General features: G+C 38.8%; 2 protein-coding genes across 23 annotated transcripts in view; one reads left to right on the top strand and one right to left on the bottom strand.

Annotated features, from left to right (window-relative positions):
• Positions 1-24,836, bottom strand: part of LOC143642826 (uncharacterized) — a 432,404-nt gene extending 407,568 nt beyond the window's left edge. For 20 of the 22 annotated variants that reach the window (XR_013156526.1, XR_013156402.1, XR_013156365.1 and 17 more), the window contains exon 1: positions 24,737-24,831. The gene's annotated coding sequence lies outside the window, so the exon portion shown is untranslated. Of the gene's footprint in view, positions 1-24,736 lie in introns of all 22 variants that reach the window. The other 2 variants (XR_013156535.1, XM_077112259.1) reach the window with 2 other exon arrangements.
• Positions 24,833-26,701, top strand: SMIM30 (small integral membrane protein 30). Its single transcript, XM_077112844.1, has 3 exons — positions 24,833-24,929; positions 25,288-25,385; positions 25,845-26,701. Exon 3 carries the CDS (start codon positions 25,874-25,876, stop codon positions 26,051-26,053), a length of 180 nt encoding a protein of 59 aa, XP_076968959.1. The 5' UTR covers positions 24,833-24,929; positions 25,288-25,385; positions 25,845-25,873; the 3' UTR covers positions 26,054-26,701.
• The last annotated feature ends 439 nt before the right edge of the window (positions 26,702-27,140 follow it).

The raw sequence follows: 27,140 nt of genomic DNA, 5'->3' as shown, positions 1-27,140 counted from the left end.
GGAGAATTGCACAGCTATCACATATTTAATATTATCTAATCTAAGTCAAGGGAATTAGCTAACCAGGTGTGACGGCTGGAAGGAAATTCAATCAAAAGAAGCATTACTATTTTCTCAACGATTAACACAATGCCAGTTATCTAACAGAAAAAATGTTTTTAGAATTCATTTAGGGTGACTTGAAACTTAGGAATTCTTAATGTTAAAGTTTAACCCTGTTAAAAGCCAGATGACATCATGATATAGTTTCTGTCCAACTTAGAAGAATCTCTTGAATAAGAAATCTGAGCATCAGCTCTCAAATACAACATATAGGCTTTGGTTTTGTGTGCGAGTGTGGGGAAGAGTCAAGTATGGACATTCTCTGCTTGCCCTGATGGCCCAGAGGAAAATCCTGTCAGGAAGAGGACCCATAATTCATAACAACATACCATCTCTGCCAAGCTGTTATTCTGTATCCTGTGTGGGTAACTGGGGCTCTGTTTTACTTTACCAAATGGAGTTGGTACTGTGATGCTCTGCCCAGATTCTGTCTTCAGGGTTAATCTAGCCTTCTCCCAGCTGTTGGAAATACCATCTGTTGAAAGCTCTCGACTGTGTCCCTCACAGGGAAATGTCCTTGGCCATAAAGAGCTAACTCACTTAAGCTCAAGTCCCTTCCCAGAGGAATTGATAGTGTTAGGACCCCTGTCAACCCTTGATAGTAAAGAGTTAAAATAACCCAGGTGTATATATGGATAAACATTTAGATTGTGAGATGAAAAGTTGAGTGGCTTGATTTGTTGTTAATCTCTTGAATCTTTATATACAAGTACCATAACCAAACCAGTCATGCAACTAAATGATTTGGACTTTTTTCATTCTTTCAAGATAAATTTACTGAAGGTTTACTTTGAATTAAGCACTACACTAGGCGTCTGGGAGACAGTGGTGTGTCGGTAGCCGTCTCGCTCGGTGTCAGGTCCCCGGCCGGCGAGGGAGACAGGGGGAGAGAGACGGGCACAAACAAAACGACTCGGGCGGTAAAAACGGGTTCGAGACACACGGCGGTCGTAAGCACAGGCTTTTACTGGAGTCAAGCTTGCACACTCTCAGGCAGATTCCGCGCGGGCGAAATATCCCGCGGGGGGACAACCTCTATGCGGCCGTCAGGTACGGCTCCCTGTGGGTCGTCTCCACCCACCCTGTCCGGGTAACCTCTTATATACTGTGCCCAAACCCAATAGGTTAGTGCCACGTATACAGAGGTGATTGGAAGACAGGGTTGGTGGGCGCGTGCGTCATACGCGGAAACAGGATGCGGGCGCCATCTTGACTCACTCGATGGGCGGGGGGAACTCTAGAGCAGGCCGCAGCGTGTCCACTAGGCCAGACCCGGGAGGCGGCTCTCCACATCTCCCCTTTTTTTATTTATTTTGACCCAGTGTCTCCATTGATGAGTGTGCTCCCGTGGGCCTGAGTGGCCCACTACATGTTTTGGTGCTTTGGGGAGTCTGGACTAGGCTTGCTAGGCACCAACCAGAATGCCACCTCATATAGAGACCGGAGAGCCCGTGAGCTGGAAACCACGTGACTCTCCCTGCAGTGCTTCGCCTCGCAACTGGGTTATGAGGGGGGGCAGGAGAGCGACAACCAGAATCGAGAGTGTCGCTAGGTGTCTCTGTGCAATGGCTGGAGTCTAGTCTGGCCAGGACTGCGACTTCGCCTAAGAGATCAGCCTACGACCAAAATTATGACTGCTGGTGCCGCCTTTTATACCCGGGACACAGCCATGGGCCTTGCAGCGGGTCTTGCTTTCGAGCGTCCCGCCCTGAGTGGCCGGGACGGGCCACGCAGTGGGGGGGAGGACAGGGCTACGGTGCGGGTGTCGCTAGGGGCATCAGGGGCAAGTGACATAGCCAACATAGTGGTGACGCGTAGCTGTTGCTGCGTCTGGAACAAGCGTTCTAACAAACATTTAACAATGAGCAGAGTTACTAAGAGTCCCACTGCTAAAAGAATCCAAGTGGTCAACCTGGGCCAAGAGAACCATGAGGTGACTTGGTCCCACAGTAGCTCGTAGTGGGAAAAGTGGGGTTAAAGCTAGTTTCTCTTCTACTCGGTCGGAGGGTCATTTGCACTGTTGTTGTCATCTTTTCGGTCGTCGCCATCATCAGTAGGGCTGGAGACCGGGCCTGATGGTTCAGGTCGAAAGCTTGCTGACTTGTCGGGCAGCAGTTTCTCGGCGCCCCCGGGCGGTGTCACGGTTCTCACCAGTCTCTCCGGAATCCACACCGGCTGGCGTCCTGGTTCCTGGGGAAAGACACAAACAGAGCCTCTGGCCCAGCTGAGCACCGGGTCAGGGCCTTTCCATTGCCCCGACAGGACATCCTTCCAACGAACTAGATCGATCAACGGAGGCGCGTCTGCCCCATTGGTCTCATCGCCATCTGACTCTGAGTCAGAGCTGTCTGAACTAGTACTTGACTCCTGTGGCTTGCCCTTACAGGAGCCGTCCGCAGACGAAACTGACTGAGTTTCTTGGAGCGCGTGCCGTGCCTGTAGCAGGGCGGGAGACGGACTGAGGCTTGAAGTAGACTCTGCCTCAAGGCAAGCACGGACGGTTTCCCAGATAGGGACCAGGATCGGGTCCATACAAAGGCCCGTCCGGCGCGCCCGTTCTATGTCATTACCAAGTTTCAGCCAAGAAGGCAGGCTGAGGCTCCCGGAGTGGGCGAACCAAGGTGCAAAAGTAGCAACATCTTCAAGGAACCGCAGGAGGGAACTCTTCCTAACCGAGATGCCCCACTGCTTCAAAAGGGTTTTTAAAGGGGGTAATAAAGGTGAACTTCCTGACTGCCCCATGCTTGCAGTCGGCACTGGACCTTAACCAATCGGGGAGCTCTCCCGACTCACTGGGGCTACCTGAACGCCCACAGCCCTTAACTCTCACGTAATAGGAAGCACTTACCCTCTCACGTTGATCAGGCGCGGAGGATCCGCCGCGAACCCGAGAAGCACGTCCTCACCAGCTCGGGGAGAGGCAGCAGAAGGAGGTTCCCCGTACGGGCCACCACTTGTCGGTAGCCGTCTCGCTCGGTGTCAGGTCCCCGGCCGGCGAGGGAGACAGGGGGAGAGAGACGGGCACAAACAAAACGACTCGGGCGGTAAAAACGGGTTCGAGACACACGGCGGTCGTAAGCACAGGCTTTTACTGGAGTCAAGCTTGCACACTCTCAGGCAGATTTCGCGCGGGCGAAATATCCCGCGGGGGGACAACCTCTATGCGGCCGTCAGGTATGGCTCCCTGTGGGTCGTCTCCACCCACCCTGTCCGGGTAACCTCTTATATACTGTGCCCAAACCCAATAGGTTAGTGCCACGTATACAGAGGTGATTGGAAGACAGGGTTGGTGGGCGCGTGCGTCATACGCGGAAACAGGATGCGGGCGCCATCTTGACTCACTCGATGGGCGGGGGGAACTCTAGAGCAGGCCGCAGCGTGTCCACTAGGCCAGACCCGGGAGGCGGCTCTCCACAGTGGTGCATGACCTACAGTCTATGACCAACCCATTCAGAGGAACAACTATAAAGGAACATCCCAACTCCAGAGTTCTCTATAGGCCTCGCTGAAGCCTGTTACATCAACACTGTGGGTCAGCTCTTCTGCCCAGTTCTGCTATCCTTACTTCCTTACAGAGGCATCTCTGGAAAGAACTCATCAATAAACTTCTACATGCAACTCTTCAACTCAGAGTCTGTTTCTAGCAACCTAATTTAAGACCCAAATCAACAATCATGTAAGGCAGTATAAAGTAGTTTGCTGATTTCATCAGTAACTTTAAATTCTCAGTATTGGTTTTCCATTAGAGTTGTGAGCCTATTAAATGAGGCAGAGACAAGACCTAGAACTTAATCCATCATTAGGTGTTTACAGTTCCCCCTTAATCATTAAAAAATTTAGGACTCAAATCATTGATAGTAAAAGTTAACTAATTTCTATCATATGACCCAATAATTCCACTCCTAGTTTTGTACCCAATCATTGAAAACAGGGACTCGACACATATTTGTACACCAATGTTCATAGCAGCTTTGTTCACAATAACTAAAAGATGGATGGAACCCAAGTAGTTATCAACAAGTGAATGAATAAGCAAAATGTGGTATTTACATAAAATGGAATATTATTCAACTATAAAAAGGAATGAAGTTCTGATACATGCTGCACCATGGATGAACCTTGAAGACATCATGTTGACTGAAATAAACTAATCACAAAAGGACATTGTATTATCTCTCTCCTATGAAATATCTAGAAAAGCAAATTCAAACAGAGAGAACAATAACAGATAATGGGGGAGGGGATATAAAGGTAATTGCCTAATAGGTACAAAGTTTCTGTTTGGAGTGATGAAATAATTGATGGTGGTGATGGGGGCACAATATTGTGAATTCAACTTTTATTACTGAATTGTACACATATTAGTGGTTAAAATGGAAAATTTTGTGCTCTATGTTATCACAATAAGTATTTTTTTAAAGTTGCTTAATTTCTACCCTTTATTGTGAACAATTTTGAATGCTTGGCAAAAATTAATCATTGGCTAATTCTATCATCATCCAATTATAAAAGGAGTAGTTTTTAGATGAAATCATAATTCAAAGAATACAAGAAGAAAATGGAAATAAAAACTATTTGTCCATAAGAGATCACCATATTCTCAAAGATAAAGCAATGTGTATTCTCTTAAACTTATGAAAATCCAGTTAGGGTGTTTTTGGTCAAAATAAAAAGAATGATTTAGAATAGCAGGCGGACCAACTGACTTAATTTTAACTTTTAAAAATTGTTATAAAAAAAAAAAAAAAAAACCTTTCCAAAAGTCAAATAGCCTCCAATCCAAGATTCTTTCATACCCTGTGGGGTGAGAAGTGAATGGCATAAGAGAATTGGTTGATTCTACAAACATCTTTTGTTCATTTGCAAAGAAGATTTTAAGAGACTGACTGAGAACATGAAAAATAGATGCTGTTCAGTCTTTTGACTTCTGTTAAGTTGGCAGTTATGTTTTCCAGAGCCGACTAAATGAAAATGCATTAAGAATTTTTAGATGGTGATGGCAGAAGAACATTGAACATTGAAACAAGGGAGTCCTTTAAGTACCAGACCCTGTGTGACTGCACTCAAAGCTGACCCTAAGCTAGGCCGTGGTGAATCAAACCATGTTGAATAACAGAACTTTTTCCAGCCCAATTTTAAAAGGCTGGCTCCATTTTCTAAAATCATACGTCCTTCCAAACCAGAGGCCAGACTGAAATCAAGGGCTGGCAGTTAGAGAGAGAAAGAAAAGAAGCATTCTACAATCTGAATAATTTAGTACCAACCAGTTACTTGGTAAGAATCAAAGATTAAACTGATAAATAATTGATATAGTCCTGTTTTAAATGTTTAAGTTTTCAGAGCACTGTATTTATCTATGAAAAGAACATATTAAGAACCAACTGAAGTAGTACTACCAACTAGTAGTAGTTGGTTTGAAGAAAGCTTCAAATTCTGGGAAAAACAAAATAATATTTTGTCTTTCTATTTCCCAGTAAAGGAAACATAAACCAATGTCTCTGAATTTTTTACTATGCAACCTTATAAGTAAAAATATTTTGAACATATACTTAAATATATATAACTTATATTCATGTACTTCTGTACTTGTAGGTATGTTTTTAAAATCACAAAAATATAAATGCCAAAAGGATGAAATAAATGAAAAAAATTTGCAAAATTTTATTAGTGACTGCTCTATAAATTTTTTTGCTCACACTAAATTATTCCTAATAATAACCTTTAAATTAAGATAAATGCAATCAAATATACATCATTTCTTTTAATCTTGGTTTAACACATTGGTGCTTTGATTCACAAGTCTAGTTCTAAGTTCAGTTATGGCTGTCATAAGCTAATATATATTTACATATGCTGCACAAACATATATAGATCCAAATGGATGAAGCACATCACTGACTATGCTTATTAAATCATAAATACTCATTTTATAATCCTTTGGATTGTTAGTACTATACTCAACCTATGGTCTTTCTGTCTTATCCAGTGGCTTAATTTAGTTAAAACTAGACAGTACAATCTGTTCATTCACTTAATCAAGCATACAAACATGGCAATATGCTGTTATATGCTAAAAAATGACTCCCTGGAATAGCTAGGATTCCTTCCCTGGAATAGTCAGGGTTTCTTCAGAAGACATGACTGTTTGACCTGTGAACACAGCAATGGTAGCAGTGTTAAACCACATGATAAATATTAGCAAAACTGTATTTCCTTCTTATTATCCAGAGAAAAATAATATAAAAAGAATTTGAGTATTTTCTTTCCAAGTCCTTGGTCAACTTAGTGAGAAAATCTCTAACCTAAACAACAGATTGGAGGGAATTACTTAATAAAGAAGACACCACAGATTTAATCTTTGACTTTGCCTTTTTTTCAGGTTTTGCTTCCCTAACTGAGTGCCTCACAGCTAGATAACATAAGCAGTGTAAACATGCTTCCAAATTTGTATGCTGCATATATTTTAGTAGCCACATGCTCAAAAGTCAAATACACTTTGATGTTCAGTGTTTAAGGGGTTTACTGACACTGAAATTAAATCAAAGTAGCTCATGTCCCCAAAAAGCCAATTTGAAATTTGGAATAAGAAAAAAAATGAGAAAATTTACTTTTGTCTGACGTAAAATTTAACCCTCTAGGAATGTATGGTACTTGACATCCACAATTTTGTTCAAGATCATTCTGACACATGGCAGGAAACATTTTGATGATATCCCATAAGAAATTAATTCTCAGACACATCATATTCAAAAGCTTTGCCAAGCTTATGTTTTGATCCTCAGATTATAAAACTTTGCTTGTATAAATAATAGATATAGAACCCATTTTTCATCTGTTCACTTTAGCCTACATGATAGTTTATGAAATAATATCAGTTAAAAAGTTGATGGTAAAATATGAATATTAACAATACATTATATATTTATATATAAATATTAGCCAAAGTTTTATTTTCAGAAATAAAAAATATCCATTTTTCCCCTCACAATTTGAAATAAAAGACAGAAATTCTTAAATGCAAAGAATGAAGCTGTGATAAAATGAAATATGAATGCCAACACACATTTTCTTAATCTTAATCTGCACACCTGTGGGAGTACACCCATAACTAGGACCTTCTGAAGATGATACTTTTAGTTAAGGTACGGCCCAACTAAATAAGGGTGGGTATTAATCCATATTACTAGAGGCCTTATAAAGAGAAGAAATCACAAATCAGAAGTCAGAGAAAGCCATAGGAAGCAACCAGAAGCCAGAGATCAGCAGAAACAGGAAGAATGGAGAACAGAAAAGATACCATCATATGATGGGAGGTAGTGATACGAGATAAGGAACCCCAAGGACTGCCAGCAGCCAGAACCAGAATATAACAGATTCCAGGAGAAAGGAAGCCTTGCTGGTATTTGGATTTTAGACTTAATTCTAACTTATAAACTGGGAGCCAACCCAGGTTTAATTCCTAACCCATGCATTTCCCAAAAAAGCAAAGAAACAAAAGAACAAAAAAAATTCAACAAAGGATGCTGCAATAATGGTTTACTCATGTGGAAAAAGAATGAAATGTGACCCCTTCCATACAGTATACAAAAATACAAACAAACAAACTAGGAGCCAATAAATTCCTGCTATTAAGCCAAAACCAGTCTGTGGCATTTGTAATAGCAGCTTTGGCAATTTAAGAAAAAAGTCTTTGGAAAGATAAACATCTTTATAGACTTGAAACAAGCCCTCTGATGAACACCAGCCCACCAGCATGGTACTTGGGGATAAGGGGATGAGAGAATCAGAGAACATCAGCTTCAGAAGGAACCTTCAGGGACATCTAACCCAATCAAGCTTTTGAAGTCTTTTACAACATCCAGTCAAGTGTTCATTATTGACCAATCAAGAGTTCACAGTTCACCAAGGCAACCAGTTTCCTTATAAAACATTAGAAAGCATTTCCTTATAAGGAGCTGAAGCATGCTTCTCTATGACTTCCATCCCCCGGCCCTACTGAACAAGTCCAATTCTTTTCCTTTAGGACCCCTCCCATCAGATGAGCCATCAGAAAAGAAGACAGACAGTCTCACTGAGGCTTCGCTTTTAAAACCCGAGTTTTTCAACTATGTCATTCAACTATTGTTTCTAGTCCTGTCACAAACCTAGTTAATATCAGTTTATTAATATTTCTCTCAATTTGGAGAAGCCTTGAAAGAACACCATACCACTGGCTATGGCCTGTTCTGGGAAGAGCAGAGAAGAACTATTCCTTTCTGTTCTAGTTATTACACATCAATTCCTACAGCCCAAAAGCCCACTCAACTGTTTTGGTGGCTATGTCACACATTGTTGATTCATTCTGAATTTTATGTTAACTAAAATGTTAAAGTTTTACTTGATGATTTAATCAATATGTATTTGTGGATTGCCACTAATGGAATTTTATAATAGTAGGAATAGTATGAGAAATCAGCGGGATATAACTAAGAGAGGTAAGACCCTGGGTCCAAGCCCCACCTCATCCAACTATAGCTGTGTTGCAAAAATACTTGTTAGGTCTACAGTACTCAATTTTCCTAATGGGATAACTATCCTGCTACCTGCTGGTCTCAGTTCCAAAGCATATGGATGGGCCCTCAGCCAGCAATTTAGAATACCAGCACTCCAGGTTATCCAGCTCCCTTCCAAATACCTACTGAGAGAAGAAATGTTTAGGGAAGATAGGTCCAAGGCCTTAAAAATTCAATCCTTTGTTAATATTGAATTGGCAGAAATTTATGTATTCAGAAGCCACCCACAGCACAACACCTTCTAGCCTTCACTGAGTTGCCTTTAATGCCTGTCCTAATCTTTGACAGAAAGTTATTAAAAGGAATAACTATACAAAATTCATAGCTGCACTGTCATTTTTAAAAACTGAGTGTGTTGGTTTGAAGCTACTATATACCACAGAAAAGTCATGCTGTTGCTTTAATCCTGATCCAATCTTGTGCGGGCAGCCATTTCTTTTAATCCTGATTCAATACTGTACAGCAGAACTGTTGATTAGATTATCTCCGTGGAAATGTGATGTCCCTAGTTGTGGTGTGGCCTTTTGACTAGATGGAGATGTGACTCCACCCATTCTAGGTGGGCTTTGATTAGTTTATTGGAGTTTTAAAAGAGGAAGTATTTTGGAGAGAGTTTAGAACACAGTTGTTCGGAGATGCTTAGAGCCCAGCAGACTTTACCATGTGCCTTCCCATGAGATGTTAAGCAAGCCAGAACCTGGAGAAAGCCAAGAGAAGTCAAGAGATGAAAGCCAGCCCCGGAGAAGCAAAGTGAGGAACAGAGGCTGAAAGCAATGGAGCCCAAGAGTTAGGGACAAGCAGGTGACAGCCACATGCCTTCCTAGCTGACAGGGTCTTCCAGACCCATGGCTTTTCTTTAATTAAAGATGTTTTCACTGGATGCCTTAGTTTGGACATTTTTATAGGCTTAGAACTGTAAAGCTGCAACTTATTAAACCCCCTTTTATAAAGGCTTTCAATTTCTGGTATATTGCTTTCCAGCAGTTTAACAAACAAATACAGATTTTGGTACCTGAGAAGCCACTGTGGCTTACAAATACCAAACACATTAGAACAGCTTTTTTAATGGATACGGGGAAGATTCTGGAAGAGTTGTGAGAAGCTTGATAGAGAATACCTATAACGCTTTGAAGAGACTGTCTGTAATAGAAATGTGGACTCTAAGATACCTCTAATGAGACTTTAAACTGAAATAATGAGCATGTGATTACAAGTTGGAAGGAAGGCAACCCTTGTTTTCTAGTGGCAAAAAAACTTGACAAAATTAGGTTCTGGAATTGCAGAATTTTAGAGTAATGAACTGGATATTTAGCAGGAGAAACTTTCCAACTAAATGTGGAAAATGCAGTCTGGCTGTTCCTTGCAGCTTATAGTAATTGCAATAGGAAAGCAGTAAATTGAGAACTGAACTCTTGGATACAAAGAAACCAGAAACTGATGGTCTAGAAAATTCTGGGCTTCCAGAAAGTGAGACCCTAGAGAATAGGGCCCCATGTGAGAACTTATTCAAGCATGGAAACAGTCAGTCATTACAGGATGAGTGAGGATTGGAGATGGAGTTATCCAGAAAGGATCTGTGGAAAGCTCTATTGTTTGAGGGCTTTGATACTTGTGTACTTTTTACCTGGAAAATCGACAATTTTTTGTGAGATCTGTATGAACAGACCCACAGCAAGTGGGGACTAAAAGGGTAGAAAAGTGACAAATTGAAGGAAAAATGGTTTCCAATGCACAACCATGGAAGTTAAGATCTGGAGCCAGGAAATCTAAGGCCAAGAGAGCAGACCCATCCGTACATGTGGAGAGCATGAGTTTGCCCCAGAAGCAGAGGGTGGGCCTTCCACTTCATTGTTCAGGAAGAGTTGTGTTACTTCAAGCCTCAGGGAGAGTGGAGCACATAAACAAGGGATTGGGGGGAACCTGACTGCCACCCCATTGTTCTGGAGGGTTAGAGTATGTGCCCTAGAGTTGACAGAGATCCCGTGTACTGCCCTAATTTATGGAGATAAGAAAGGTGGTCCCTTCAACAAACCCCAGTGTTGCAATTCACCCCAGCATTTGGAGAGAAAGGCCAATGCATAGGCCATAGGAAAGGATAGGGCTGCCACTTTCTAAAGTCTCAAGGATAAGTGACTCTCAGACTTCGAAATCCAATGGAGTTTGCCTGCCAGTTTTCAGAACTGTTTTGGGTCTCGTGACCCCTGTTTATCTTTTGATCTTTCCCTATGGCAATGGAAACATATACCCTATTACTGCCCCCCCTCCTTGTATACTGGCAGCAGATAATTCATTCTGAGTTTCAAAGGTCCATAACCAGAGTAGAATTTTTTGCCTTGGGATAGGCCATGCCTATAGCTGACTTTGATGAGATTTTGTATTGTTTTGACTTTCTATTGTATTTGTATTGTTACTGAAATGGTTTAAGGACTTGTGATATTGTAATGGAATTAATGTACTTTGTATATTGAAGGAACATGTATTTTGGGGGGGTCCAGAGGGTGGAATGTGCTGTTTAAAGCTATTATGTACGACAGAAAAGCCATGTTTTAGTCCTGATCCAATCTTGTGTGGGCAGCCATTTCTTTTAATCTTAAATCAATATTGTAGGACAGAAACTTTTGATTAGATTATCCCATGGAGATGTGTCATGCCCAGTTGGGGTGTGACTTTTTGATATGATAGAGATGTGACTCTACCCATTCTAGGTGGGTCCTGATTAGTTTACTGGAGTCCTTTAAAAGAGGAAACACATTGGAGAGAGTTTAGAACAGAGAAAAGTTGTTTGGAGATGCCTGGAGCTCAGCAGACGTTACCATGTGCCTTCCCCTATGATGTTAAACAAGCTAGAACCTGGAGAGAGCCAAGGAAAGTCAAGAGATGAAAGCCAGCCCCCGAGAAGCAAAGTGAGAAATCCCCACAGGAACAGAGGCTGAAAGCAATAGAGCCCAGGAGCAAGGGACAAGCAGATGCCAGCCACATGCCTTCCCAGCTGACAGAAATGTTCTAGATCCATCAGCCTTTCTTGAGTTACGGCAGCTTTCTCTGGATGCTACTTTGGATATTTTTATAGGCTTAGAACTGTAAACTTGCAACTTATTAAATCCCCTTCTTAAAATCCTTTCTATTTCTGGTATATTGCTGTATGGTAGCTTAACAAACTAATATATTGAGGATATTGTCCATTTTGACCCTCAAAGAGTCCCTTACAATGCTACATAAGGTTTTTGTTTTTTTCATAGGAATCATATGTTTTTACATTTGTAATGATGTAAAATCATCATGATCCTTTTATATTGAAAAACTGTTTTAGAGTGAGAAAGGTAAGGCTACTTGTTCATGCATTAACAAACAGCAAAAAAATCTTTTTTTTGCTATTTGAAGTATTTCCCACTTCATCAATATCTGAAAAGGCATCCATGAGAACAAGATGGATAATTCTGATTGGGTCTTATCAAGTATTTACTGTTAATTAAAGTAACAAAAGCTACTGAGTTGCCTTTATGTCTCCTCTTTCCAAATAATCAGTCCCTATAATTTATTTTTCCCCAGGGGCATTGATTCTTAGGTCAGACAAACCTAAGAACTACCTAGAGAACTTGTTTAAAACAAAAATTATTTTGCATTTTTTAAAAAAAATTCTCCATTGTGTGGTTTTGAGGCAAGTTAATCACAGTACACACTTGCTCAGGACCAATTTTGGGTCAGTTGACCAAACTCTGTCACTCTTCCTTATGCTGTCACTCTAAGGCCCTTTAAAGCCTGGTGACCAAAGGTAGATAAACTATTCTACTAAGGATCTTACTAAAACAGAGCAGATAAAAGGCTATGCTCCTCATGACTCTCAGGGATAAGCCTGGGCCTGGCATCATGGGATTGAGAATGACCAAAAGGGGGAAAAAATGGAACAAAATAAAAATTTCACTGGTAGAAAGATTTCAAGTAAAGTTGACAGCTTATTTGGAGGTTACTCTTATGCAAGCTTTAGCCAGATATTTCAAATTACCACAGTATGCCATGCCCCAACCAACAGTATTCCTGAAAATCCTAGGGAACTCTAAGTCTTTATAAAGGTTCTTCTTAGGTATTTTATCAGAAATTTAAAGTCTCCAGATTGAACACAGGCCAGATAAGTCCTGAAACCCAGAGGTACCAGGTCTGTAAGAAGCACAACCAGGTTCATTCCTGTTAGAAAGAAAGCCATAGCTGAAAGAGAATAAATGCTCACCTTATTGTGGAGAAGAAAAGAATTTATTCACAATCTTGCAAGAATGGGCATACAACCAAGATGAGATGACTGGTGCGCCAAACTATTGAATGCCACAGATAATATACCCCAAACTTAGCACACAGGTCCCTCTCATTTTTCTGCTGATTGGATACTCCAGGTATTATAACCTATCCAGATAGTCTAACTAATTCAAATTTCCTGTCAAAGTTTCCCGATTTTGATTATACTTTACATTCCAGTGACCCTGGTTATTACTAATCTAAATTTGTTTTTACCCATATAAGGACCTGGTGCCAATTCTAGGCTTACGTCAGAGGCCCTCTCCTTCCCCTGCCCGTGAGACGGGTCTGAGCAGGTTTTGCAGCTCTTTGTATAGTAAGTTTTGTTTCTCGGATTCTGTAGCATTTTGTGTGAAAGCTAAACTTAATTCTATTGTTACAATGCTCTATCCCAGCAGGTCAACACCCCTTTCCAGGACAAAGAAGTTAAAATGGTCATTGCCCAAATATTGCTGAAGATTGAGAGAAAGACCAAATGAAAGGATGGAGGAGTAACTGAGAAATTAGGATTTAACAAATGACTGTGATTACTGACTGTTCTAGTTTGCTAGCTGCTGGAATACAGTATACCAGAAACAGAATGGTTTTTAAAAAGGGGAGTTTAATAAGTTGCTAGTTTACAGTTCCAAGGCCAAGAAAATGTCCCAATTAAAACAAGTCTATAGAACTGTCCAATCTAAGATATCCAGGAAAAGATACCTTGGTTCAAGAAGGCCGATGAAGTTCAGGGTTTCTCTCTCAAGTGAGAAGACACATGGCGGACACGGTCAGGGTTTCTCTCTCATCTGGAAAGGCATGTGGTGAACACGGCATCATCTGCTAGCTTTCTCTCCTGGCTTCCTGTTTCACGAAGCTCCCCGGGAAGTGTTTTCCTTCTATCTCCAAAGGTCGTTGGCTGATGGACTCTCTGCTTCTTGTGGCTATGTCATTCTCTGCTCTCTCAGAAATCTCCTGCTTTCTCCAAAATGTTTCCTCCTTTATAGGATTCCAGTAAACTAATCAATACCCACCCAAATGGGTGGAGACATGCCTCCACGTAATCCAGTTTAACAACCATTCTTGATTAAATCAACATCTAATTACAGATTCAAACATACAGTACTGGATAGGGATTAGAAGAAATGGCTGCCTTTACAAAATGGGATTAGGATTAAAACGTGGCTTTTCTAGGGTACATACATCCTTTCAAACCAGCACACTGACTCACTACACAGATATTTCTTTTTAGACTCTAGTGTTTTAGAATAGCCAGAAGGAAATAACTGAAGCTGTTGAACTGTAATCCAGTAGCCTGATCTTTGATAATGATTGTATAACTATATTGCAAAAAAAAAAATAGTCAGGTGCCCATATTCGTATGGATCTACTTCTGTATCTATATATATAGATATGGATATGGATATAGATGTGAATATGGATATAGATATATAGAGAGATAGTGTAGATAATCTTTGTCAATGCTATATTGTCTTAGTCAAACTATCTCTATTGTAAGTCATAAAATTGGGTAGATTGCAATACTAGTGGTCAATAAGATGGAGGAGTATGAGGTATAGGATGTTTGAGGGGTTTTTCTATTTCATTTTCTGTAGTAATACAAATGTTCTAAAAATGATCACAATGATGAATCTAAAAATATGTGATGATAATGTGCACCACTGGTTGTATGCCTTAGACGGATTGCATGGTGTGTGAAGATATCTCAATAAAAATACATTAAAAAATGTTTTAAGGCTATGTCCCTGCTGTTACACAGTGCACTTGCTTTATTACATTCCAGTGTTGATAGGCACACTTACAATAGCATTGCATGGCTCTGTAAGATTGAGGTCGACTACACTGACTATCATGAGAAATGAGAGTTTAAAATGCATTAAACTGGATACAGAGCACAATCAAATGAAACTGTGAATAGCATTTATGGGACTTTTCCCTCAACTGAAGCAATTGCAATCATTTTTAACACCACTTATTCCACCTTTAAAATAAAGACTGTTCCTTTAAATGGAATATCTGGAAACTTCCTTGAATAAAATTATTTTTCCAGAAAGTAAGATATTTTTGTTATCATGTTTTATTATTTCTTAAGAATTTTAATACCAATAATGTCACTTTCAGAGTACTTGTAGATAAGTAACCTGTTCACATAATGGAATCAAAGAATATATTTACAAACAACCAAAATATTATAGGTAGGAATAAAGAAACTTTATTGTTCTTCTCACAGTTCACTATTTCATAGGTAAATATATCATTCCATGACACAGAAACTGATGTTATGCCATAAAGTTCTCCACCTGGACCATCTATATGATTTAACAAAAGAAATAAATTTAGAAACTACACATGACCAATATGTCAACTGAAAATTCACAATAAATGTCTACATAAAAGATTCAGCTACTCACTCAAGTTCCCATGATCAATTTAAAAGTCACCGCTTCTCAGATATTGCTTATCTATAAAAAATTATAGCCCTATACATTCTAATGTCTAAATTGACTCTAGAAAAAAAAAAGCATTATCAAATGAACAAGGTGAGATACCCAAAGTGGAAAGGTGGAGTCTCAAAAATGAGTATTTTTATGCAGAAAATGGCCAGACAGAAATTTTATATGCCTTTAGATTTGAAGGAAATCAAATTAAGACCAGTTGAGGCATGATTCAATCCACATGATATTTTCATTTTCTAGCTGGGATGTTTTTAATATTATAAATTTCATGCTATCTATTTCCATGGTGCAATGGTTGCAAGTATAGACTTTGTCAGATTTCCTGGGTTCAAATTCTGACTCCACCTCTCAGCAGTGATAATGATAAAACCTTGGATAAATTACTTAACTATGCCTCAGTTTCTTCATCTATACAGAGGACAATAATATCTACCTCATAGGTTTGTTTTAGAGAGTAAAGGAGCTATATTTGTAAATATGTAGGATAGTTCTTGGCATATATTAAGCATTATATAAGTGTTAAATACATACACATTTACATACATGCATACACATACACATACATAAATCTATCTTAACCCATGTTGTACAAAGCTATGTTATATAAGAAAATCTTTCTTTCCATTATAAATATTTGTTCACCCTCCCATGAGGTAAGTTAATAATGACCTTAAATTTCCTTGGCAAGCATTTACATAAATATTATTTAAGCAGCTAGCACCAGGTCTCTGAGAGTTCTATTCTCATTATAGATGACAAAACTCAAGATTTCAAGAAGTCAGGTAATTTTTACAGGTTCATAGAGTTAATAAATGGCAGTGGTGAATTTTGGACCCAGCACTGACTCTCTCCAAAATTTGTAATCTTAATCAGAACATTACCATGAACTAAGTGCTAAGTGCTATATAAAGAGATCATCTCAAAACTTTTCAAAACTATAAATTCGTCTCATCTAGGCATTCTTAAACTTCTCCTGTCTATTCTTGGAAGCCCAGCAAAGCAAAAAAAGGTGAATCTGTCCGTGTCTGTAGGTGGGGCTCCTCTCTCTCTCTCTCTCTCTCTGGACACACAGGCTTCTGCATGTATGATTCATTCCCACAGATCTCTAAGGCTCAGTAGTGGAAGTCAGAACCACATCCACATCAGCTCTAAATGATGTCTGTAACTGCATGCCCAAAATGGCCTTTTGTAGCTTTCCCATAATACTCTTTAAAATGCTGGCACAAGAAGTGTTTAGCCTCAGCAGGCATTTTTTTTTTCAGCCGCTGAATAGCTCTGGAAAGCGTGGCTTGCCCCATCCGGTTAGCCTAATGATTCATTAGCTCTAATGTAATGATCTCAGTAATGAATATCCTATTTTTGATAGGAAATACTAACTCTGGGTTGTTCTTTTTAAATCATGAGGCTTCCAATAAAACATCTCCACCCATGAGGATTTTGCAGTGAAAAGTTGGCCTATCCTGATGTTGGCCTCCTGCGATGGATCCCAGAAGCATACTCATTCACAGCCTTGTAATGACTCTCTTCTAACAGATATAAAATAAGCTGAAGCCACTTCTTCCTTCTTTCTCAGAAATCATTACTTGGTAACAACTGATTTGGGAAATTTTGTCCTCCCCTACTCATATAAGTGACTAAAATAATGTTCTTTATCTCTGAGTGTTACTGGCTACCAATGATCTCTATTTTAGTACAGGACAGTGTAGGTTTAGATTATCTTAAACTGAAAGAATAAATTCTGAATTTGATAACCCTAGATGCATAATACCAAAAGAGCAACCACACCAAAGTCTGCAGAAGCATTCAGACAGCTTGAGAAAATGGAATGAGGCACTGCTTCAGAAGAATGGTGGTTCATGTTGCTACTAGAGATGTTCACAGGCAGATCTGTAGCTAGTAGATTCTGGGCATGAGAGATGCTCATCCATCTAGCACTGCTAAGAAAACGACTATCTCTTTTAGGAGAGCAACCACACAGGTACAACATGGAAGTTATTGTCCTGGTCAGTAATCTAGACAGAATATCTAAATCTGGGTTACAACTAGGGGATAATAGTTCATTGAGATGGATTGCAGGCATTTTAAAAATCAAACGGCAGATTTAGGTTATAGGTTTGGAGGAGATTATCATATTCATTGTGCTCTAGAAATTCATTTCAGCATCCATATCATTTAATACTATTAATGCCTGGGTGAGACATTTCCAAATATAGCATCCAGCATAAATGAATCAAAGTCATTTGTATGGCCCCTGATTTATACATATTTTAAAAGTAAACAAACAAGATCTTTTCATGAAGCAATGGGTAAAAAACATAAAGTTCCTTTACCAATGGATTCAAGCAAATAAGTTCTAAGTAGGGGTTGTAAGAATAATGTATAATCTCTTCAGACAGTGGACCTGACTGAAACCAAGGAGGTAAGGTAAAAATCTTGGTATCATGCTCAACATTATGTTAAATGCCATCTCTCAGGAGTAATACAAAATTATCTCCTTCTGTCCTGCAAGTTCTGCAATTAATTATCTGAAACAATCTACCAAGAGTAATATATTCCTCTGAGCCAATAAGCCTCGATTATTATAATTCCTTTTTAGCAAAGCTTCCAACATTGCCTTTTCCTTTGCTGCAGTTTATGGAAATAGCAGCACAGAGCACAGATTGGTTGTTGTAATTAGAAATAGAATTAAAAAGAAATAAAGACTGTTTGTTTCTGTGCTGGGTCTTGTTGGGGAGACTATACCAGTGAATAATTTCTTGAGGCTATAACTGAGAAATCAGGGTTTAAGGGATGATTTTTTTTTAAGGGATGATTTTGATTACTGAATCATTATATAAATTTTTGTTTGTTTTCTGGTATATTCAAATAGACAGAGGGAAATAACTAAAATCTCTCAACTATAATTCAGCTGCCTTGATCTCTGATAATGACTGTACAGTCCTTATGTTCCTCCTCTTTGATTTTAAAAACTTTGTGACTAACCTACATTTGCACCCAGTTATCCAGTTTTTCAACTTTAGAGTCTTGTAACCACTAAAGACAGCCCCTAATGTTTATTAATGAATGGTCTTGGGTCTGCCCAGAACTAACCCATCCCAAGTCCAAAGTTATCTTGATGACCAAGACTGGATTTAACCAAAGCGGGCCTGCTGAACATGCTCAGTACCTTAGACTTTAACCTACAAGTCACCTATACCTCATTTTGCCATTTTCTTTCATACATTCTGTGACTAAGCATGTAATCAATCTGCGCATGCTCAATAATCAGATCACCTCTAATAACATCATCTGGAGCCACTGTACTCATTATACTAAACCCTTTTATTAAAGAAAAGCCCAGCTTTTCTCTAATAAAACTATCAGAATTACTGTAGTTTGGGAAGACAAAATTTGGGCCACTAGGCCATCTGCTCTCTTACTATATGACTAGTCATAAACTCTGTCTTTGAAACCGCAGTGTCTCAGGAATTGGTTATTGAGTGTATTGGGCAAAAGAATCCATGGCCTTTGTCTAGTAACAAGGCCATTCACTCATATCTCGATTCTCTCAACCATACTTTCAAAACTTCTTGGACCCAATATTTAAATTAGGACGTGACACCAGCTGTCAAAAACATAATAGTCAGTGGGTTAAACTGTAAAATCTCATCAAGACAACAAGTGAATGGTTTTTCTATCCCAGTCACTACAGCTATAGCATACTAGGAGAGTTTTCCAGTCAGCTTTCAATCTAAGGCAAGGAGGTCCAAAGTACCAATTCATGCAATGCTTCTTCAGGGATTTTCTATTTACCATGTGTGGCAGCAGAAGAGCACATTCACAATTGAGAGGTGCCACATCCAGAAAGTCCATATGTTCTAGTTTGCTAGCTGCTGGAATGCAATATATCAGAAACAGAATGGCTTTTAAAAGGCTTTTAGTACTAAGAAATGATGATCATGCATCTATGTGATGATGTTAAGAATTACTGATTGCATATGTAGAATGGTATGATTTCTAAATGTTGGGTTAATTTCTTTTTTCCATTAATTAATAATAAAAAAAAAAAGGCTTTTAAAGCAAGGCTATAGAAATGTCCAATCTAAGGCATCCAGGGAAAGATACCTTGGTTCAAAATGGCCAATGACATTCAGGGTTTATTCCTCAACTGGAAAGGTGCATGGCAAACATGGTGGCATCTGCTAGCTTTCTCTTCCAGCTTCTTGTTTCATGAAGCATCCCCGGGGGCATTTTCCTTCTTCATCTCCAAAGATCTCTAGCTGCAGGGGCTCTGTGGCTCTTTCCAAAATGGTTCCCTCTTCAAGGGCTCCAGTAAGCAACCCCACCTTGAATGGGTGGACACAACTCCATGGAATTCATTTAATCAAAAGTTAACACCCACACAATTAGGTGGGTCTCATCTCCATGGGAACAATCAAAAAGCTCCCAGCCAGCAAAACTGAATAAGGATTAAAGGACATAGCTTTTCTGGGGTCTACCACAGATTCAACCCAGCATACCATATTTCATGGATTTATGTAAAAGCAAATAGTAATAATAGTTCATATTTAATAAGGGCTTACTATATGCCAAATACTTTGCTAAACTCTTTTCAGAATTAACTCATTTAATCCTCATAATAAACATGTGAAGTAGGTACCATTATCATTTCCATTTTATAGATGGATAAACTGAGTCTTAGCAAAGTTAAGTAACTTGCTTATAGTCACACAAATAGTAATCAGCAGGGCTAGGATTCTAACCAAAGAGTCTGACCCCAGAAACCCTATTCTTGATCACTAAATGAGGGAACAGAAACACGATTAAATGGGAGGAATTGATAAGTTTTGGGCTCTGGTGACTTTTTAGGCACTTTAAAAACATTTCATTTAATACTCAAGAACACATTTTACAACTAAGGAAACTTGAGACTCAGGGAGATTTAGTAATTTACCCAAATCCACTAAACCAGCAAGGAACAAAGCAAACATTCTTTATATTACATTGCACCCCTCCCTACAGCTGAAAGACAAAACTGAAAGGCAGATATAGAAGCAGAAATTTCATTTTTGTATTTTGGTACTGTTATAAGAAAGTAATTAGTCAACCTTCTGGCAGGATCCTGATAAGACAAAGAAGGGAATCCATATACAACATAAAAACAGCATGTGTCAGTTTGAAATTGTTGTATACCTCAGAAAAGCCATGCTCTTTAATCCTCACTCAGTATTGCTGAGTGGAATCTTTTTTATTGTTTCCATGGAGAGGTGACCCAAACAATCATGGGAGGTAACTTTTGATTAGATGGTTTCAAGGAGATGAGTCTCTACCCACTGAAGGTGGCATTGCTTACTGGAGCCCTTTAAGAGGGAACCATTTTGAAAAGAGCTAGAGTGCCCATAAATCCCACAAAGCCAGAGACCTTTGGAGATGCAGAAGGAAAACGCCCCCCGGGAAGCCTTATGAAATGAGGAGAGAAAGCTAGCAGACATCACCCCATGCCCTTTCAGCTGAGAGAGAAATCTCGAACTTAACTGGCCCTTTCTTTGGAGTTCAGGTATCTTTCTCTGGATGCCTTTATTTGGACATTTTCATGGCCTTCGAACAGTAAACTTGCAACTTACTGAATTCCTTTTGAAAAGCTATTCCAAGGTGGGCAATGGCGGCTTAGTGGCAGAATTCTCGCCTGCCATGCCAGAGACCTCGGTTCAATTCCTGGTGCCTGCCCATATGAAAAAAAAAAAAAAAAAAGCTGTTCCATTGCTGGTATATTACATTCCAGCAGCTTACAAACTAAAACACAGGATAACCAAAGAGGAAGAGGATCTAAACCGTTAATGTAGTCCATTTGGGGGATTTGTGAGGGTATGCGTGCACGTTTGTATATGTACATGCACATATTTGGTTCATTCTGTTTTCAACTACTTTTATTTTCTTTATGAAATCTTGAGTTAACCATTAATGGTTCTCGAGACAACAACCTTCAACGAAGAGTGTCAGGAAATGTACAAGAGCAGTTGGTTGTCCCCCTGATCAGAGGATACTGTTGACATTAGTGAGCATGGGGTAGGGATGTTAAATGATCTACAATGTCGTATCTACACAACACAGCACTTTTCCACCAAAAATGCCAATACTGCTCTTCCAACGTTAAGAAACACTTAAAGGAAACATCTCAGGTATTGTTAAGCAAAACAAAACAAAACACGATCCAGGAGGAATCAATCAATATGTGTAGTCAAGCTCCTGGTGCTCCTAAATAAACAGAAGAAGTAGGGACCAGAATTGGCAGGTCCCTGAACAAAGCCCACTCTTATTTAAATGCCACTGAATTGTTTATATAGATGGTTGTAAATATAATGAGTATTATAGAACAAATATGTAAGACCCCAATTTTTAATGATGTCTCAAAATAACCACAGTCTAATTATCTTCATAGTTTAGCCGTAAGCAGAATCCCTACTTATAGGTAGTTTCTACTCTGAACACTAAAACAGTGTATTAGTCAGGGTTTTCCCTGACTAATTCAGGTGTCAATTTCAAACTGACACATGCTGTTTTTATGTTGTATATGGATTCCCTTCTTTGTCTTATCAGGATCCTGCCAGAAGGTTGACTAATTACTTTCTTATAACAGTACCAAAATACAAAAATGAAATTTCTGCTTCTATATCTGCCTTTCAGTTTTGTCTTTCAGCTGTAGGGAGGGGTGCAATGTAATATAAAGAATGTTTTGCTAACAGTGTATTAGTCAGGGTTTTCCAGGGAAACAGAACCAACAGAAGGCATATACGTGTGTTTCTATATATTTAAATATATATTCATATTGTATATAATATAAATATTAGGAGATTAATTATAGGAATTGACTCATGTGACTGTGAAGATGGGCAAATCCAAATTCCATAGGGCAGGCCACAAGCTGGGAACTCCAATGAAGGTTTTTTATGAATTCTCCAGGAAAAGCCGGCTAGCTAAAGTAGAATGGAAATTCTTCCTTCTGGCTGCTGAAATGATCACTTCTCCCTTTAAGGTCTTCAACTGTTTGGATGAGCCTTCTCTCACTGTTGACAGCAATCTCCTTATTTGAGTGTAAATGTAATCAGCCATAGATGCAATCAACATACTGATTATTTTAATCCACAAAATATCCTCACAATTACAATCAGGCCAGTGCTTGGCTGACAAAACAACTGAATACCATAATCTAGCCAGGATGACACACGAATTTAACCATCACAAATGGTGATTAAATATTAATTAAATTCTGGGTCTTATACTAACCTCATTCGTTCATTCATTCATTCATTCACAAAATTTCTACTAAGCATCTATCATGCTAGGCACTGTTCTAGTATCTGGAAACTCAGTGGTAATAAGACAGAAACTTTCTGCAGTCATACAGCTTTCGTTTTGGTATATTCATTTACCTTACTAAACACAAACAAATACATTTAAAACATAATTTCAATTAATGATAGGTGTTTTGGGGGAAAAAATAAGGCAGGAAAGTATATAGGGAGTAATGAGGGAGATACATCTGTGGGGATGTAACATTTGAGCAAAGCCCTGATGACGCTGAGAAAGCAATCATGTAAAAATCTGTGGGACAAGTATTATGAGCAGGGAGAACAGAAAGGGAAAAGTCATTAGAGAGCAACAAATTTGGCATATTTAAGAAACAAACAAAAAAAATTAGTGTGACTGGAATGAGATGAGTGGTAGGATGACAGGCAGAGGCAAAATGCTTAGGGCCTTGTGGGCCTTAAAGACTTCTACTTACTGTGATGAATTTGGAGGGATTTGAGCAGAGGAGTAACTGCTCTGATTTCTTTCTTTCATTCTTTAAGATCACTAGGTTAGGTTAGTAAGAACAGAAAACCGAGAACTAAAATATCATCTGACCTGGAAACAAAGACTGTATGAAGACACACTTCTGTTAGTTTACCTGATTGAGATGTGTGCTGGTTAGGAAAAGTAAGCCAATTTTACTTTAAAACTACTCAGGCCCCAACACATCCCTGCAAAATCTTATGCCACTCTTTTACAGATGGGCAATGTCATTAACTGATCTCTTAATATTATAACTGAAAGAAAAAGCATCTTACCATCCATTGACTCTTCATATTTAAAGCCAAAACATTATCTTCAAGGTGAGTCATTATCTAAAAACAGGTCAGTAGCAACACAAACTTTTGCTTACTTAGCCAACTGAAATAAACATACAGGGAAAAGTAATGTCCCCAAATCTTCATAGAAGAATAAAATAGTTTGGAAGCCATAAAACATAGATCATATTTCAAAAATAATTGGTTAGAAAGGTATGAAACTATAAATAGCTAACACAAATGAGGCAACCAGAACATGTAAAATAAGCAAGTTTAGTGAAGCAATGCCAATAATTGTGCAGTTATCTTTAGACTTCCAATTTGCCAGACGCTTTTGTTTGGTTTATTTGGCACCTTTTGGTCTCTCATGAAATCCTGTTGGCACATTTATTTATTTAAATAATTATAATTAGTCTACAACCCTGAGCACTTGTTGAGTGCATGCTAGCAGCTGGGAATATAAAGCTCTGCTGTCACTCTAGAGAGACTAGCAATGTGTAAGGAAAAGAATAAAATAATACAAGGTTACAGCTAATTATGGACCTTAAACTGAATGTATCCAGAATATCTGAGAGTGAAACAGGGGACCTTCCAAACAGGGCAGATGACCTCATCCCTAAACCACATCATTAATAACTTAAGATTTTTAGGGTCTCAAATAAATTGTTGACTCAGTAAAGAGTTCAAAGACTGCACGACCAAAAACTTGCAATAAGGACTTCACAGATAATACACTTAAAGATTTTTGAAACATATAAAACTTACCTTTGCAAATAATTCTTGTTTTAGGGTTTAAAAGCAATAATTTCACATCTCTTCATAAATATTTGAGTACATGGGGAAGTCACAAAAATATGACTGGGAAAGAATTACTATATACTGAACTCTTGATCTTAGGGAAACTCAGAACTCGAGAAACTGAAAGAATCATCAATAGATCATCTGTTTAAAAGGCTTACAACATTTTTCCTAAACTTTGTTGCCATTTCCAAAATGTGCTCTTCTTTTCATTGGCTATAAAAAAAAAAATTAACAAATACCTTGGCGCACATTTGGAAGAAGGTGACAGGGTTTTTTAATCGTGCTTCAAAATTGTTAGAGAAGCCCCTTGCTTAACAGCACGCAAAACATATGGCTCTACTCGGGTTATCTCTTTCTGTTGTTCTGTTTTCATTTCAGCAGAAGAAAAAGACATAATTGTTTGTGTATCTTGAAACCCTTAACGGTAGAAAATCACGTGCTGTCATTTCTTTACCTTATTTTTAATTGAACTTTCGAGCGCTAATTCATCTTAATTTCTCAGTCTCGGGTAGGGCTTGACCGTCACTGAATCGGTTACTAAGAGCGCGCTGGTGCATTATGGGAGTTGTCGGCAGCGGGAATTGTGGGAAATGTAGTTTGGCAATTCCTCCCTCTTCGCCATTCCTGTAATGGCTGCTTCCTGGGAGGTAATGTACGAGCTCGTCTTTAAAGGATACTTAGCTTGTCCCAGTGTATTCACAAAGGCGGGAGCAAATTTGACCCCCTTGCCAGGCAAAAGCAAGGGTTCCATTTTCAAATTGTAATATCAAGACTTGGTGTGAACTTGTCTGTCGGTTCGATTTATATTTAGTTTTTTTCTGAGCGGGTGAATTGACCAACTTCAAGTCTAGTTCCCCTGCTGGGATAAGCTGTTTGCTGTACTCATTACCCATACCTCGACTTTCCGTACAGCCTCCCTGCTGTCCACTGACTCTAGCTGCCTCTTTAAGGAAATAAGTAATGAATAATTTTTAAATCTTTCCTCCCTTCCCCGTCTGATATTAGGCGGTGTCACGTGGAACTTCCTAGCCTGAGCATCCGGAGCTCCAAGACAGGAGTATTTCAACTCAGATAAAATTACCTATATATACCACATTTCTTTGGTAAGTGTTATTAGTTCACCACATCTTCACAAAGTTATGTGTTGTGTGACTTTTGCCGGATTTTTCGGCATTTCATGGGTGGAAGAGACCTCCCAAAATACGTTTTTTATTAAACAGGATATTTTAAATTTCAGAATCAGTCTCTTGTTAACTTTTGGTTTGTTCTTAATTATGTCCTGTTGTTCATTTTATGTTTGGTTTAAGAACACGTAGTTGGCATTATAGAGTAGAAAAATCGCTGGGGTGATTCTCATCATATGAAGGGGTGATGAGCCCCAAATAACCAAAGTTAGGTACCTTGTACATCTCTAAGATACAGTTTTTCTTCTGTAAAACGAGAAGAGGGGCCTAAAATGATTGATAAAATCTCTAAAAAAGCTGCATGTATTATTGTCATATATTCATATTTTCATTTGAAAATGTAATGATTTTTAAGTTTGTTTTTGTATCCATTTCTAGGAATCTTCAACCCTCAAGATCCCAGCATCATGACCTCAGTTTCAACACAATTGTTGATAGTCCTCATTCCACTGCTTTTGGTGCTGCCTGTTGTTGAAGCAGTAGAAGCTGGAGATGCAATCGCTATCTTGTTAGGTGTGGTTCTCAGCATTACAGGCATTTGTGCTTGTTTGGGGGTATATGCGCGAAAGAGAAATGGACAGGTGTGACCCCCAAGAGCCTTCTAAATCAAACTTCATCCTGAAAACTTTTGTGCTTTTGAGGTTAAAACTGAGCTTTGGTGTCTGAAAGTTACCAAGAAACAGATAGTAAATGAGGTAATTTCACATTCATAGGTATTTCCCTATAAGTAAGAGCAAATTGATATCAAATGGGAAAAAATGTTCTCTTCACATCAAATAAAACACTGAGAAAAGCAGATTATAATTTGTTGGTTGGTTGTAAAGGTCAAATAAATAATACGACTCAAATTTGCATAAATAATATTCCATAGTTTCAGAAATCTCAGAGCTCACAAAATAGTAAGAAGGAAGTTCTTGCTCAGAATCCTAGGAAATCGCCATCATTCCCTTATAATCACTGCCTCCTAAATTGTTAAGGAGTCTTTTCATCATGTTTTAATTAGATTTTGGTTCTCTCATCTCTCAAGTTAATAGTATACTTAGATATGAAAATTAGTCAAAAATCTAAACCTTTATTTCTTTGGAGAAAAAAGGTTAGAAAAATGTATCCAATGTACCTAATATGGCAATGGAGAAAAAAATTTAATGTTAAAAAAAAAGCTTTATATTGATTAACGAGCTTTTTTCCTTTGGTGAAAAGTACTATATTAAATAAATCCATTATGTTACAGCTTACTGTGTGGAATCTATTTCTGTTTATTTGGGGCTATTTTTAATCTATATGTGAATTAAGTTTTTATATATGCCAAGTGGAGAATGTGGGATGCCTTCCTTACCTTAACTCATCACAATAGCTTGAAGAGCCAGAATCATTGAAAAATGAGAACTGGGTAGAATACAGGTAGGAGAGATCCCTGGCAGAAAATTCAGATAGAAAAAGAAAATTTAATAGTCAATACACACACAGTGTGGTAAGACGTGTTCTTTCTGACCTTGCTACTAAAGTCTCCTTCAACCAGTGAGGACACCCAGGGATTTGTTAGAAATGTGGAATTTCAGGCCACTCCCAGATCAACTCTTGTCAGAATATGTATTTGTATCAAGAGCCTCAGATAATTTGTATGCACATTTAAAGTTTAAGAATACTTCTCTAAGAGCTTTCTTGAAATTTGAG

Source organism: Tamandua tetradactyla, chromosome 1, assembly GCF_023851605.1.
Source record: "Tamandua tetradactyla isolate mTamTet1 chromosome 1, mTamTet1.pri, whole genome shotgun sequence".
Taxonomy (NCBI): domain Eukaryota; kingdom Metazoa; phylum Chordata; class Mammalia; order Pilosa; family Myrmecophagidae; genus Tamandua; species Tamandua tetradactyla.
The sequence above is the reverse complement of the archived record's forward strand: the minus strand, read 5'-3'. Positions and strand labels throughout refer to the sequence as shown.

Bases quoted from the DNA above. Each gene is read 5' to 3' on its own strand.
- SMIM30 (XM_077112844.1), top strand. From the start codon at position 25,874: ATGACCTCAGTTTCAACACAATTGTTGATAGTCCTCATTCCACTGCTT.